This window comes from Notothenia coriiceps, unplaced genomic scaffold, assembly GCF_000735185.1.
Source record: "Notothenia coriiceps isolate Sejong01 unplaced genomic scaffold, NC01 NC01_scaffold00005345, whole genome shotgun sequence".
NCBI lineage: Eukaryota > Metazoa > Chordata > Actinopteri > Perciformes > Nototheniidae > Notothenia > Notothenia coriiceps.
In genome coordinates, this window is record NW_011338046.1 from 17644 (window position 1) to 34195 (window position 16552).

Sequence of the window (16552 nt, forward strand, 5' to 3'; positions counted from 1 at the left end):
TGCTAGCCAGGGGAGAGTTTACAGTCAGATGTATCTGATGTACCTCTCAACATCAGTCCAACAAGACACACTGCACATATGCAAACTGACGCACACACTCCCATGCACGCACACACAACACCTGTCTAATCTTTAGTCTCTATGATGTTCCCAGTAATGAAGCCCATGACAGATGAAGCAGTGACAAGAGATCATTGGAACGGCTGATTCATCAAAGCCTGGCCCAAATCTAGAGGGCATTCAAAGCACAGTCATCACGAGAGGAAAAGCACACTGTGTAATATCATCTTCAGCTGGTGGATGTGAGCAAAGACTAGAGGTTTACGGCAGCTGTAAGCACCACACAGCACATTTTGGGGGTTATTTCTGTCTAACCTTAATATATTATATAGTGACATAACTTACTTAGAATAGCTCTGCAGAATAGTATATGCGAGATTATGCGAGATGTGATGATTGTCACAAAATTAACCATAATAACAAAACATTGAAATCAATATCGAATCCGGTAAATTGTCTAACACGGAAGCACTTCAAAATCAGGATGATAAAGCATGACTGCCAAACATCATTTGATCAGACAACACTTGGGATGTCTTCATGAGCCAAATAACCCTTTCAGCAGGAGGCTTCTCTCAATGATAAACAATAGGAGAACTCAATTAATTCTGTATCAATAAATGCCTATAATTCTTTAGCATAAAGTAACATCAAAACAACATCCAACTGTGTTCAGCATTATGGGATATGTTCTGCCTTTCATTGCACACAATGTCAGCTGTGCTCTGACCCCCGCTGTCTCGAAAACACGAGTCAATCCAACCTATTGTATCTGCAGGAAGGCCTTCTGAGGGGACACAGTAAGAGGGGAGGCTGCATCATGGCAGCTGAAGACAATGTTGCCCTACAATGAAATGTCAGAGTTAAGGGCCAGAGCAGAGAGGGCTAGAGCAGAGAGGAGGAGAGGACAGGGGATGCGTATTAAAGATTTAGATCATGAGTCGAGTGCACTGAGAGGAGAAGAAGACGTGACTTCCATTAGGCCCAGTGCTCTGGAGATGTTCTCACAAGGCTGAAATGTGATCAGCACGGCACAGACTGAGCCTGGACCTGTTAATGCAACATAGCTCCTGAGCAGAAGTATCCAACAAAATGCCAATTAGCTGAATATCTAGTAAGGGAATTTACAACAGCAATTCCTCTTTTGTAAACAATTTTATTTACCAAATAAAGGCTCGTAACAACACAATTATTTCAATTTAAACTAGGGCACTTTCCTCTAAAAGGCAAAACAGCTCTCTTCATTCATTGCGAGCAGAACTAGTCACAAGAAGGTTCCCTATCGGATGGACTAGACCTTTTGTCTTTGAAATTATTCATGAGCAAGTTGTCATTCTTTATATAAACCATTGCACCGCTGCATAATGTTCCAGTTGGCCTAATTTGCTGTTTAAATTGCATCCTTTCCATTGTGATTGCTGTTCAAATGCGATGCTGAAATGACTCATCATTAAGCCCTACAAATAGACATGTGGTCAAGCCACCATTAGAAAAATGGAATACTGGGAAACAATAATAATGTCACAATAAAAGGAACCCGTTTTAGTCACTATTAGCTTGCCATTGGGAAATGTGACATTTACAACATGCTCTTTTTATAAAATCATAGCAACAATATTCATAAATAAAAATAGTAATTGTCAGCATCTGTTTTTATTAATTGTTTATTGTTAATTGCTATTTGTTTATATGGTGCACCTATCTCCATGGCCTAGCTTCTAGTGAGTTGTTAAAAAATAATCTTATCAATCTAGCCTAAAATAATTCTACAACTGAGGTCCACACAAACAGTTTTTTTTTTTTAATCAGTAAAGCTTTGACATGGCATAAGAATCCATAATTTGTATGAAATAATATCATCAGCATTGGGCCTTTGTCACTGACCAGGCATATCGTGCCCTTAAAAGCCTTGGTGGGGCTCATAAATATTCACAGGCATGCTGATGATTATCAGCACTGAATCATTTTCAAGGGGGAACCCTTCTTATGTGACACTCATTAACAGACACGCAATAGTGCATCCATGACTGCATGAAGTCAATTAGACACCAAAACAAGTTACACAGTTTGACCATAAAATCAATCAAAGTTTATTTATATTTGTCTCAGGGGACGTTACAGTAGGGCTGCTCAATTAATCGTATTTTAAATCGCAATTACGATTTTGGCTTGCAACGATTATGAAAACAACATAATCGAAATAAAATGATTTTTTTTATTATTATTTTGTACAGGTTTTTCAGTTGAATTATACTTAAAGTTCAGGTTAATCAACTGTTAAAAACATACTGTTCAATTTTTTTTTTCAATAAATAGATGTTTTCAAAGTAAATGCATAATCGTTTTTAATAATCGTGATATCAATTATTGACCCAAATAATCGAGATTATGATTTTTGCCATTATCAAGCAGCTCTACGTTAGAGTTTGTAAAGAATATGAATACGACACCCTCTGTCCTTAGACCCTCAAATCATCTCTTCAGCCAATCCGCTGACAACAGTAGCTACGATACAAAACACTCTTTACCATAAATCAGCCCATTATTTAGAGCTGGTATTACTAATTAGAGGAACAAAAAAATGACGGGTTTACTGTATATTTTCCCAAATATCTGTGAACTTGCAAGCAGATCCAGCTAGGATGTGTTCAGGACAGGAGAGAATTAACAGTGTGCAGATAAGCTCCTCCTGGGCGTTAAGCGCCGAGTCGTCCATGCTGTGACATTTTTGAGGCTCTTGGGTGCAGGACTAACAGGGTCACATGTCCCCATTTAGCAAAGTTGACAACATAAGTACTTTTAATCTGTTGCCTTGACTCCTCCCATGCTAGACAGACAAGCCAGCCTTTTTGTCATATCACCGTGGAGCTAGACAGTCCTCAGCTGGAGACCTGCTTGAATGTGTACTATTAATGTAGCCCATATTTCTGTTCAGGAGGAGAAACACACCATCTTCTAAACATTATGAACATTTGGATATCAACATGTGTTTGGATAGGATATGCCCAAATATCCCGATGCAGATCTTTGTATGAGGGAGGTTGAGTTATGTAGGTCCTATTTTTTTATTTTTTTTTAAAAGGTATTTTTTGGCCAGCGTTCCAGACAAAACAGGAGACAGAGGGGAGGACATTGGCAGCATTTAGCAGAATTCACCACCTGTTCAATCTGAATTTTTTTTGGATTATTTCAGAAAAGCAGCAGGATCTTACCAACGATTTGGAAATGCAATATATCTTATCATGTCTCTATTTTTGAAAGATTTTTTAAATATCATATGACAGTTGTCAAAGGTCAACATGAAATCACTAGTACTGCATGAACATTATGCATAATAGAAACAGTGTATATATATTATAATATGATATATTATAATATAGGGATTTCTCTATTTAAATAAATACATCATGATACTTATAGGCTATGCTCCAGAATACGTCATTCAGAATCTTTAGATTTAATGTTGTTAGATATCAATTAAGCAAATCGATTTAGAGTGAATGAAAAAAGTCATTTTAAAACAATACATCATGTGCACGCTTTGATGCTCGCAGTATTACAGTGTGAAAATTGCCATGGCTGGGTGTAAGTGCAAACCACAAGTTTGCATACTATGTTGTTGATATAAGAGATAGAAGTATAATGTGTGAATGCAACAAGTGTGCGATTGAACAACAGGGAAAGTGATAGAGTGGATGAGCTGTTAGGGATCGTTGCAGAGAATAAATAAGCAGTTAAGTTGAATCGATTTTATTAAATGTACAATCACACATGTAAACAATTAAATCTGATCATTCTTCTGATAAAGGATCAGGGAATAATATCGATGGTGAGTTTCCTACATCCTTTACGGTGTTAATGTGTCTCATACGCAGGGAGCGAACTCAATCTACATCACTTTATATTTTTGTTTCACCATGTAAAATGTGCCTGCTAATTGGAGTGAAATTTAGAAAGTGTGTTTTGTAAATCTTGTAATTAATGTTGAATTGTAGTTCACATCCGTAAAAAGATGTGCAGCAGGAACTAGAATCATTTAGTCGAGTCACGAATAGTGTAATTATGTTCAGCATGCATTTGGAAACAGCGTCATGTCTGCTTGTTCTATTATTCACCTGTGCCTGTGACTTGTTGTGTGGAAGGGCTAGGAATGTGTAATGTTGCACAACCCGAGTCTTGCGTTAACACGAGTAAGGCTGAAGGTCAGCTGTGGTTTTATTAGAAGATGGTGAGGATGTGTTTAATGCACCAGAGGAAAAAAACCAAAGCCAGATAGAGACAAGACTGTACGACAGGAATCCTCCGTATTATCACGTAAAATGGTAGAGGAGATGACAATTACAGTTACCTGCCTCGTATGGTAACTTGACAGTGCAGTCAAAGTCACAGATCGCTCGCCTGGTACAGAGTGCTATGAAAATGATGGTGGTAAAAAACACCCATCTCTCCAAAACATATACGAGCAGTCCATTATTAGACAGGCAAAAACAAATGGTGTCTGATCCCACCCACATACTCCAACCAGAATTCTAGCTCCTACCTTCTGGTAGAAGGTTCAGGGTTCCCAAGAGCAGGCTGAACCGCTATAAGCACTCATTCCTACCTATGGGCGATTGAGCTTCTTAACATTCACATGTAATGAAATGTACTTTTGAAAAGTTGACCATGAGGGTAGTGCAATAGGTCGCCATTGTCAGTGTGTGCGTCTGTGTATTGTGTTTGTTCAAACGGTGTATGACTGATGATATGTGTATGTCTCTTAATGTCCACTATGTTTGTATATGTACATGTATGCGGAACTGCAAGACGGAGTCCAGAACAAATGTCCTTACGGGGACAATAAAGTATGTCGTATCGTATACTTTTGAGTTTATGTGGAGGCGTGCATTCGGTAACATTTGCTCAGAGATCAAAATGACAGCCATAAAAAAGGAACCACACCCTGTAAGCAATGCATGCTCGATAATTCCCCTGCAATCTTCAGGCAGCACACAGTCAATCAGGGAGCCAGAGGATACTGTGGGAAGCTATCCAAGTAGACACACCATAATGGCCTGACTGCTTTTAGAGGGCCATCTAAAAATAGTCAAGGACTGCCCCAATGCCCCACCTCCTTATCAACAGAGGAGGGCTTTTGCTCTGGCATAAGGAGCCAGGCATGTGTCACAAAATTAGACCGCGACACACATTTGTCATACTGGGGAGGATCACTGCAACAAGAGTCTTACAAGGATATATGATATTTGATTTTTCAAATCTAATTTTTATACAATGATCATCAAGTACATACCCAAACAGAAACTCTCCAAAAGGGTCCAGTGCTGTCCAGCGGAAAAACTGAGAATCTGACAGAAGCTTCCCATGGCTCCTTAGGTCTGACTACAAACTCTACATTGCTTTCCATGCTACACTGAAAGTTATCGGTCAGTCTTCCCCAAGATGCCAGATCATATGTGCCTTTTATTAACATTGCTCCTGACTTCCAAGTTGCATATTTAAATAAAATGGATGAGAAGGTTAAAGCAGAATTTGAAGGAGAAGTTATCCCTTTAATAGACTAAGTTAGCCTACTATAATTTAAGCTAAAACAACATGTAATAACATGTCAATTGGGACATGCATTTTGTTAATTACAAAGGACAAAAAAAGAACTAATGGCGCATTACTCTAAGTAAGAGACTGCACAGACGTTTTTATCTTGTCGGTATGGCTAAGTAGTAGGGACATGTTTGCAATTTGTGTCTGCTTTTAAGAGCCCAGCCCAATCGACACATGCATAGACACAAACTTACACAAACATGACAGGTGTGCACTTTCCAAAAACAGCCAGCCAGGACGTGATGAGGAAATAAATGAAGTCCCAGTTCCTCCCAAACATCTGACTCTGCCTCTTCTCTCACTCTCTGTAACTAACTGACCAGCCAGACCAGATCAAAGAGCTGCTGCCCTGGAGCCACTGCAGCTATGCATCATAGCACATTAACATGTTCGGCAGGGCTGTATGAGAGAAACACTCGGGTCTATAGAGGTGGGATTAGAAGCCAGAAAGCAGGCTCTCCTTGCAGCCATTGGCTTCCACAGATGTAGAGACACACGCTGTGAAATTTGGCCTAAAGTAAGATGGAAGCTGTTGGAGTTTGTGTCTCTGTTTCCCAGAGCTTTTGAAAATGCATTTTCTCTTTTCCATTTTGCCTTACATCCACACCAAGCTGGCAATTTTCAAATAAAAAAAAGTTATTTTCCTGATTAGATGATTTGAATCTGAAAACAGTGGTCTCACGTTGTAGAGCAGAGAGGGAACCGAGCTTTTACAACAAAAAAACATGATCTATGCTAATTGAATGACAACAGAGGAAGGTCAATCTTATTTGTACATGCAATATAAAAACCTAAAGTAAGTATTCACCCATGTCTGTTTCTTAAAAATAAAAGGCAGAATAGGAGATGATGGAGTGCTTTCTCTCTGTCCAGCCAAATGGTGTGTGAAAGGCCCATTTACATTTAACTCATCGTTATGATGCTGTCTATCAGAGAATAATAATAAACATATCTCTTACCTGAATTTCCCAACTGTTTGTAAAATCTATACTCCAAGTGGAGCTGCGGCGCCCTGGACTTTATAGGTTCCTGAATGAGAGAAGAGAAAGCAAAGTTAGTGTGAAATATGACATCACTTACAAATGAGTTAACGTCCAACACAGTATACTTCTACAATGACATGTTGGCCGCAATTCAAATTGTAGGGGGGAATCATTTTCAATAGAAAAAGATAGTGCCGTGTATATACAGTATATAAAAATAAGGATAATAAGCTAATTTGAAAGAAAGTCATTTTAAAAACATGAATATTTGAACAGCTTTCAGTTCACACAATGCCGAGGAATGAAAGATTCATTACACAAGTTGAGAGCTTCACCGCAAGGGAAGAAAGTAGTCCGTGAGTGACAGCCTTTGCATACAAATCACCATGATTAACCCGGCCTGCAATAAACTTAAATACCTACAGTACAATGTTAATTTCAATGCCTAATAGAACTGAAATTAGGTCTGAGGTCCGACTTATGGGATGTGAGAGGATAAAGAGCAGTTCCAGCTGGTCAACAGCAGGCTTTTCTGATGACATGGCGATAATGAACCCACTTGGACATATTGTTCATTATATGGCTAGCTCCAGCTTTACAACCTAAAATGTAATCTGATTAACGGCCACTCCTATGATGACAAGGGCATTATGGACAAACGTGGAGAGGATAAAACAAACAACCAACTTAATTCCTTTCTTTAATCTTCAATAGCTGTGACACAGACTGTGTTAAACCCTATGGCGACAATAGCAGTATGGGGTTCCCCTTTTCACACACTGTCAACCAGCTGGCTGTACATGGGTCCAAAGACGTAGCCTACATTATCCTGTTGGTCAAATGAGTGGAATAAAGTCTGATATGCCAAAGTGCATGAAGCATCCATACATAACATTTACCTCTAAGTCAGTAAAATGTGAATGTTTCGACCGTTTGAATTAAAATATAAGTATAAGTAAATAGAGTTAGTAATTCAAGGCTAAAGGATGGAGATGACTGTAGCCCAAAACATTGAGTCAAGCAACTTCTCAAGAGGTGCTTAAAGTAAGATTTAATCTTAAAAAGTGTTTCCCTAGAGCATCTAATTCCAAGGCACTTCTATTTTGAATGGTATGAAATAAAAGCTGTTAAGCTCCCACAGTCACTCCATTAAGCCTTTATTAAATCAGGAGCATTTTCTCTTCTGCTGCCCTGCTACCGCGTAGGAGTGCAAACACAAAGTATGGGCCTTGCTTTTGTGTTGGAGATACTCAGTCCAATATGCTAGACAATGATATAACATTTGCAGATATTACCTAAGGTAAGAATTCACTTTGAAACTCTTTGATGGAAGTGAAAGAATTAATGATAAAAAGGAGAATATCATAAAACAATCGGATATAAGGTTAGATGTTATAAATGGCAACAAACATCTGGCAAACACTACAGGAAGTATGAAGTCTCAAAAAAAAGAAATGATGTATGTTGAAGAGATGCAAAACTTATAACAATTTGACTAAAGACTTCAAAGATGTAATGGAGACGATTGATGTCAACATGGAAAACTTTGCATTGCTACACCTATGGTTAATCCTGCTGCTCCAACATGAGAAGTAAGCAGCCAGTGTGCATGCTGGGGGAACGTCATTAGGAGTGGAAACAGGATGGTAATACAGAGGAGGAGAGACTGTAGGAGGAAGACACGTGACCAGTTTGGGAGGCGGAGCGGGGAACTGCTGCATCCACCTCCCACATCAACATGAACAGCAAGCAAGTCTCTCACAAGTCAGGCTATGCCAACGAGGAAAGAAATCATAAAATATATAAATAATGAGTAAACAGATGGCATAAAACCACAGGACCCTTTAAAAACAGCTTACAATAGGAAACTGAGGCTTATGGCAGCTTTATGTACTTAATAGTCAACTGTATTCCTAGCAGATGGACTACGGTTGTGTAAATGACCAAGCTGCAAATATCTTATGCAACATCTTGCATATGATGAGAAATGTTCACAGAGCATTTCCCTTAACAAATAATCTTTGATCTGCGTGCTGACATGTTCCTCGGACCCAGCAGGTCTGCACCCATGGTAATGTTTTTGGGCGCTAGGAGTTGCTTTTTAACGGTCCTGACAATAACCACGATATTTAAATATATATATAAGATATCACTTTAGTAATGCCATATCACAATACTGTGTGAATAATCTGGCCTATTTTAAGACAAAACAAACAATAACCCAAGTTGAAGATACATTTGACTGCATTGTATTTCTATAAAGATTAAGATAAACATGTAAGTGTGAATTATTTTTACAAAGATGTCATGGTGTCATGCAGAGAGCAGCTTTCTGCCAAGTGTGCTGTCCTGTGTCGAGGGCAGCTGACCTGCAAACTAGAAGTGCCCTTCCCTTCTGCTAACCCACCTCAGCTGTTACATACTACAATTATAAAGAAAGAAATATGATCGGTTTTGCCTTTATGTAAATAGTTTTGGTCTGATTGATTATATGCTTTACTGCCACTTACTTCATCAGCATACATATAGAAAAGTAAGCCTACATGCTACCGGAATTGCAGTTCCTGGCATTTTTAATCCTATACGTACATGTCTGTGCATGTAAACAGAACGCCTCACATGTTACAATGTAGGACCACAACAACCAATCAGATACCACCATTTCTACAGCCACCCTCATTGGCTGGCTTGCCTGTGAAATCTCAACGAGGATTGCAGGGAAGTTGGACATGAGCACATATACTGACCTACACTATCTGCTGCTCACAGCTAAAAAGCTTAGAGATTTGTCGATATCAGTGCTACGAGCCAACACTGCCTTAGTGGGATCAAATCCTGTAATTACAGCAGCCTGTGGACGGGTGTGAGATGAAATGTTACATGCCATTTCAAGGATCTCTCTTAGAGTGAAACGCTGAAGCTTGTACCAATATATGATTACGTCGTGACGGATTAGGTGGTGGTTTCTGTGTTTTAACTTGTGGTAGCCTCAGTACAGTTGTGTGGATGGAGCGAGCCATCAGCCCCACAGAGTCCTCTTACTGGGATTAACCAACTCTGCATATGATGTCATCTGGGCTAAATCTGATCTCTGCTCCAACACAGCTGAGAAAGATCACATTTGACCTCAGTAACAGGATGGAGTTATGACCACCAAATGAAGGGAGGAACGGGAAAACTGTGAATGATAAAAGCAAGAGTGGACTGCGGCTGAAAAAACATGTTTTTGTAAAGATTCAGCTTACAGTAAAAACTTAAAATGTATACAAATGTCGAAATGTCAACAAAATGTGATATTGTGGATGCAAAACAATACTGTGAAAAAAAATCCAAGCATTTAATTCTGTTGATTTCTGTGGTCCTAATTATTCCTCTTGTGACCTAAAACATAAGAGTAAAAAAACAATAAGAGTATTTTGCTGCAGTCTTCACTCTTGTTTGTTGGAGTCTTTAACCACAGCTTATCACAGACAAAACAAAAAGGGCACTCCAAAATAATGAAAAAAAAAGAAAGATAATCACAGTTTCATAAAAGATTAATAATATTAACAATTTTAAAGTGAACATTTTATAAATACACTGGTTACAGCTTAGTTACTTAGGGATTAGTTTTTTTTCTTTCCTTTATCTTCTTTCGTAGTTTATATAGTAAATGGAATCATTTTAGTTTTTTAACCTTGTTCTGACATTTTAGAACCAAACGAATAACCTGTAGTCAAGAAAAAAATCACCACGCTACATATTGAAAACACAAGTAGTTACCTTATAGCTAACTGTCTACTGATGGGACTTCACCAATATGCCAACATTCTAAAATGATTTATCTCATAATTCAGTTGCAAGGATGTACTATAGAGACAAGTTGTGGTGAAATACAGAGAGACTTCCTTTTTACCAGACAAACAAAATCCTGCATTTCAAACATTGTATAAGCTTGGAGTAAAGCAGACAGCTGCGATTATGTAATGTAACGCATAAAAAAACCATCTGTGTTGTTCATCAACTGTAAAGGCAGTGTGACATTCAACGTGTCCATGCATATGTCTATGTGTGTGCCATGTTCAGGGGAACAGACCCAGCATTATGCATCAGGCCCAGAATAGACCCTGACCTTTGCCTGACACCCAGTAAACCATTTCACAATATGCAACTGGCATATGACTCCCCTCATCTTAGACAGCACAACTCAAATGTCAACATAGTGCATCTCTACTCAGCAGCCTCCATAGAAGTATCAATGATTCTAACTGCTAACTGTGAGGCTAACACAAATGGAGAAGATTGAGGTGTGTGTGTGTGTGTGTGTGTGTGTGTGTGTGTGTGTGTGTGTGTGTGTGTGTGTGTGTGTGTGTGTGTGTGTGTGTGTATTAGTGTTGCACGGTTTACCGATACTTGAAAGGTACCGCGATACCCTGCCGTTAAAAACGTTACGATTCCTCCGTTTCATTACTATCGGTACTTTAAGAATGACGGGGGAAAAGTACTCCGGTGAGAAAGCGCCGTTTTAATAAGAGCCGTGTGTGTTCAGCGCACTGCTTCCACTCCTCCCTGCACTGCAGCCGTGCCTGCAGTCCCTCCCATCTCAAGCACGCTCTAAGGTCCCCCCCTCTCTCGTGCACGCGCTAGCTGCCAGAGCATGTGAGGAAAGACGAGAAGCAATGGCTGCAAGTGGGACTGCAATGCGCTCGGCTTTTTGACAAAAAAGCACGGCAACAGCGAAAAACGAAAAAGGTGTTTATAGATGCATGCTTAATTGTATTTAAGTACAAAATTCTAGTCATTTATTTAATGTATTGAACTGCATTGTCTTAAAGTTTGTGGTTATGGTTATGGTGTGAAAATAAAGCCAATAATTACATTCATAAGTTTTGTTATGTTATGCGTGTGAAATAAGCACTTACATTTAAGATTGTTCCCTTTTTTTAAGAAAAGTATCGAAAAAGAATCGGAATCGCAATTCTTGACTTGGTATCGGTATCGAAACCAAAATGTTGGTATCGTGACAACACTAGTGTGTATCTCTTTATGATTGGAGGTGTCTATGTTTGGGAGGTGGTGTTAAGGAGCGAGTGGTGTCAGAAAGCAACAGCTGGCCGGTATCCAGCACTTCTCCTGTTTCAGCTCAGATTTAACACACCCAGGTGGAGCCATAAACTGCCCCTCAAAAACATAATCTGGCACTGCTTGATATCAGACAGAATTAGACATCAATTGTATGTTAGAGAGAAGTTGACTAGAGTGGGGTAACCGTGACTTTTGACCTAGGCTCACTAGATGTGACGTGGTCTCACACATTGAAACCAAGTTTGTTGTAGGAGAGGTGTGGTACAGCTAACCATGCATAAACCTATCTTATGGCCAACACTAAAAACGGCTTTCACAGACCTCAGTATCATTTTCAGACCTTGGGCGATTTTCAGAAAGTTGCCATGTACTTCTCAAAATTGGTGTGAATGTAAAAAAACAGTAAGTGTTAAGATTGTATTAACTTATATAATGGAAATAGCTTTTGACTCAGGAAGCTGTAAAGCATCTGCCCATTTTTCTAACAGCGTTCAATAACCCACATTTGTTATGTTGGGTAATGCTGGTTCTTTTACAGCACGTGTTCAGAGGAAGGCAAACAAAGCCTATAATGTGACCAGGGAGTTCCACTCAAGTGAACCCAAGAGGCAAGTCTCCTTTGTCATTTAATAGAGGAGCGAGGCGTGGCATAAGTACAATGCATTGTGTACTTCCTTATTTGTTTAACTTTGAGCCTATACCCAATATAAATGTTTCCTATAGGTACTGACATAATTAGAAGTGATAACACAGTTCAGTTACTAAATAGTAGGATAAGGAGTTATTTTTCATATGCTAAACTAGGAAACACAACAGTAGAAACCGTCAGCTTCCAATCTCTCTTTGTGTGCACTGCATATCCTGTCAAATACATCCCAAACATTGCCTTTTTGTCTTGCTAAGCAAACTTTTAAAAATAGACATGTGGTCAATTTGGCTTCGACTCTTTTCAAATTACCGTCATCTGATTCTGGTTGGGTTATTTTGGTTTCCTACTTTAATTATGATGCTTTAAAGAAAGCTAAGACAGGAAAGCGCAGTGTTAACTCAGTCATACCATAATGACAATGAAGAAATTGTGAGAAACTTGGTTAACTATGGCTATAGACTTGAACATATCATTTAGTAAACACAAGAATACAGTTTGAGCGTATCTTTAAAAAACTCTTAAATGGAAAATGAGATCTGCTATGCTATCAACGAGGATGTACACTCACACGGTACAATTACACAGCACTCACTGCTGGCACACACCCTAAACCATATTCAAACCTATGTTTTTGTACAGTCGCACTTTCATTTTCTAAATAAAACACTGTAACTTGTTGCTACTCTGAAGTCAGCAATGTTTAGACACTCCTGTAAAGGTTTTATGACTACTAAATCAAACTTAAAGCAACAATGCGTCTGTGTGAATTTACTGTGTTGCTGCAAGCTAATGGTTCTTTAGAGGATTAGCTAGTTGAATGAAGGTAGGCTTTTATATGCTGTTGACATCCAAGGATGTATTCATACAGTCTGCCTGGCATGCTCTCTGGTGAGCCTTAGCAGGAAAGGGCAGAACTTAAATCGTCAAAATGTCACTTTAATTCCAGCCAAACATGCCGATAGAGCTTTTGTGCCTTCACAGTTCTTTGACAACTGCCTCATGGCGAGCTGGTGTAAGCTGCTGAGCTAGACTGCAACCAGAGTTGCTTATCATGCTTCAGTGGGCGGCGGACAGGAGGCAGCAGAACAAGCATCACGACTGACCAGCACACTTCACTTTGAAGCAGAATCTCACCACAAGCTGAACAACACAAAACTGTTGACATATTGTATTTAAAAAAAGGTAATGTTTTAAATGATAACATGTTAGTTGCTTACACATCTAGCAAACAGATATTGGCATTCATTTGTAGTTAGGAATCTGCAAAGCATTGGAAACCCAATATGTTGTCTCATTAAAGCTCTATTTTGGTCTTTTTTCATGGCTTTTTCTTTTGAGCTAGAAACAACCAAGTTTGTTGCAGAGCTGAACCAAATTGGTGAAAGAGTACGTTTTCAGATGGTAAACCCTACACTTGTAGAACTGAAGGGAACTGCAGAATCAGGCGATTATTGTCTGTGGGCGTATCAATATGGGTGACGCCTCTCATGTTACAAACTTTCATTTGACCTGATGCACCAATACAAATATTACTAAGTGCAGCTTTAAGGAGTGAAACTGAGATTCTGGTTATTTATTTGTTATTCACACTTGAGAAAAACCTAGCTATCCAATTAGGTTGCCAACTTACATGATGCACTTAGCTAGATAATTTTCGCAGATAGCACCCTTATATTTACTGCGTCTTATTTTTCAAAACAGAAGAAACAGTCTTGTATCTATTGGAATACAGAATGGTGATTCTTTATCTAAGTTAATGTCTTTACCAGTCAGATAACAGCCAGCTGTTTCATTTTGTGTTTTGGCCAACTCATGGAATTAACCTTAATTAGCTTCATCTGATAAAGTCCAAAGGCAACACTTTACGTCATTTCAGCCTAAACCATTAAATTCACAGGCTTAAATTAGGAATCAATCACACCAGCATATTTTTTGGAGGCAAAGGGCTTTTTCAATATGAGGTCTAAAAATCATCTGTGCTTTGAACAAGCAGGTCCAACATAGGGTCAAACACTGTACAATGTACACAGCTGGAACACAATGCACAGTAAGGCTCTGTGTTTACTGTGTCGTCTCCCTACATGGCGTCTCCATTATCAGCTCCCTCTCTCTGGGCGATGAGAAGCGCGCTGTGCTGTACAATTAGTCCCAACACTATAGCAATCACCTAATACACTGCTCATGTGTTGGGCAGATATTACAGCCACTTGTCATTGTCGAAAGTGTCGACCACAAAAAGGCCTCCAACAGTTTTATTACTTATTACTGATAATACCAGCTTTACAAGCGACATGCCACACAGGCACCTACTATCTGTCAATGGATGACCAAATACATGAAACGTGACTTTAATAAAGTACAAGCTGATTTGCAAAGTAGACTGGGGGAAATGTCAGCGAAAACTGATTGGCCCAAAGAATGGAGTAGATAGGTGTGGGGGCAGTGCACGTGTCCTGCACCCAGGGCTGAAACAATGATGGGTCAGGCGGGCCTGATGACCTAAATAACGAAAGTCTCCTCAAGTCAGGATAATGGCAGAGAGAGAAACACTATAAGTCAAATACAAAAATATGACCCAGTGTGTGAAATACATTTTAGGGAAAAAATAAAGGATGGTTACTTTCTTAGTGGACAGTTATGTCACCATGCCTGGAGAGTGTATCAATGGTGTCCCTTTACCCTTTAAACAAGCCTGATGGGTGCTAGTTTCTACAGTAGGCCATGACAGAAAGCTGGTATTACATGCTGCTGTTTCTTTAAGGCACTGGGATCTCCCCTGGGAGTAAAGCCTTTAGTGTACTTACAGCAGTGGCTATATGGTCCTGCCTCCATCACACAAGCGTTTGTCAGTGTGAGAAAGCATCCAGCTGAACCAAAGACTGAACCACTGTGTGTCGACAAGGCCCACTAACAAAGACGACCTTTCAGCAATCAGCAGTTTCCCCCTTCTATTTTGCTTTTTGCAGCCGCATTCACAGCAGTTCCAGACCCACTGACAGAGAATCTTGTGCACACGGGCCTGCCATACGTCTCTGTCTCTGCTATCACGTGGTGGAGCAGGGTGACACTGGCATTCACCTTTGTCCCAGGTGCAGGCAGGCACTCCCACATACCCGACTTTGCAAGTTAGTGCCCCCACAAATAGAATCAAATGCTGTGGGAAACACTGTACCACCCAACAAAAACTAACTAACAGGATCCAGCTAGTCAAATTTAAGAATTTCTCTTTTCATAAAATAAACCTAGATTTGAATTAAATGGATTCATAAAATGTGATAAATAATCAACAGATTAATGATGATCAAACTATTTATTTATTAAGCCCTAATATGCTATACTCATAATATTGCATTTATTTTTACCCAATTAAGATGAAACCGCACTTTATAAAGAAAAAAATCAGCAACAACAAGGTTTTTTCATATTGCATATTCATTGCCAAAAATTATTTTTAGATGATATCTATAAGTGAGAAGCTAAAGTGACAGAAAGACAACAGAGGGGAAACCACTCATGTTGAGCATGTGTTAGCAAGTGCTCATAGATATAAGGGCTGTTATTTGTGTCAGTCCATAAGGAAGAGCTCTGAAGCACCCTCTGACAGAACACAAGCCCTTAGCCCTACTGGACAGGCAGCGACATTTACTGGGTCACCCCCGGGAGCTGGCAGAGACAGAAACTGTGTGAGAGTCTGGGTTAGTCTGAGAATTGACAAGGGAGAAGCTCCATGATACAGTAGGCATATCAACACTGTTGCTAAGGCTGAAAACTACTTTAACAATAAGAGGCCAATTTGTTTAGTTTGTGTTGGATCTGTAAGCCTCAAAAGCCGCGTTCACAACGTAGTCCTTTTCCCACTTTAGTTCCGATATAGTTCCGAAATGTCGCTTTCACACCAAAAAGAGCCGGAACTAAATTTAGTTCATCAGAACCTTTTTTACCCCCTTTTCCGTCCCTGCTAGAGAGCAGGTACCTTCATGGGAGAAAAAGGTTCCTATGTCTGATTGGCTGGGCGGAATGCAAACCACGCCCCGTAAAACTCCCAAAAGGTTTTGTGAAGCCACCATTTTATTATCCTCGCATTAGCATTAGCCCAGCGCACAAACGCAGAGAGACTAACTTATGGCAACACAAAAGAAAACATGGGAGCGGTGGAGTGATGAGGAGGTGTCGGCGCTTCTGGCAATTCACGGCCCGT

General features: G+C 39.6%; 1 protein-coding gene across 4 annotated transcripts in view; it reads right to left on the reverse strand.

Moving 5' to 3' along the window:
* Window positions 1-16552, reverse strand: part of LOC104942864 (casein kinase I isoform gamma-2) — a 36745-nt gene that overhangs the window by 11609 nt on the left and 8584 nt on the right. For all 4 annotated transcript variants that reach the window (XM_010768169.1, XM_010768167.1, XM_010768170.1 and 1 more), the window contains exon 3: window positions 6618-6687. In XM_010768169.1, coding sequence (XP_010766471.1) covers window positions 6618-6687 — 70 coding nt within the window. The remainder of the gene's footprint in view (window positions 1-6617; window positions 6688-16552) is intronic.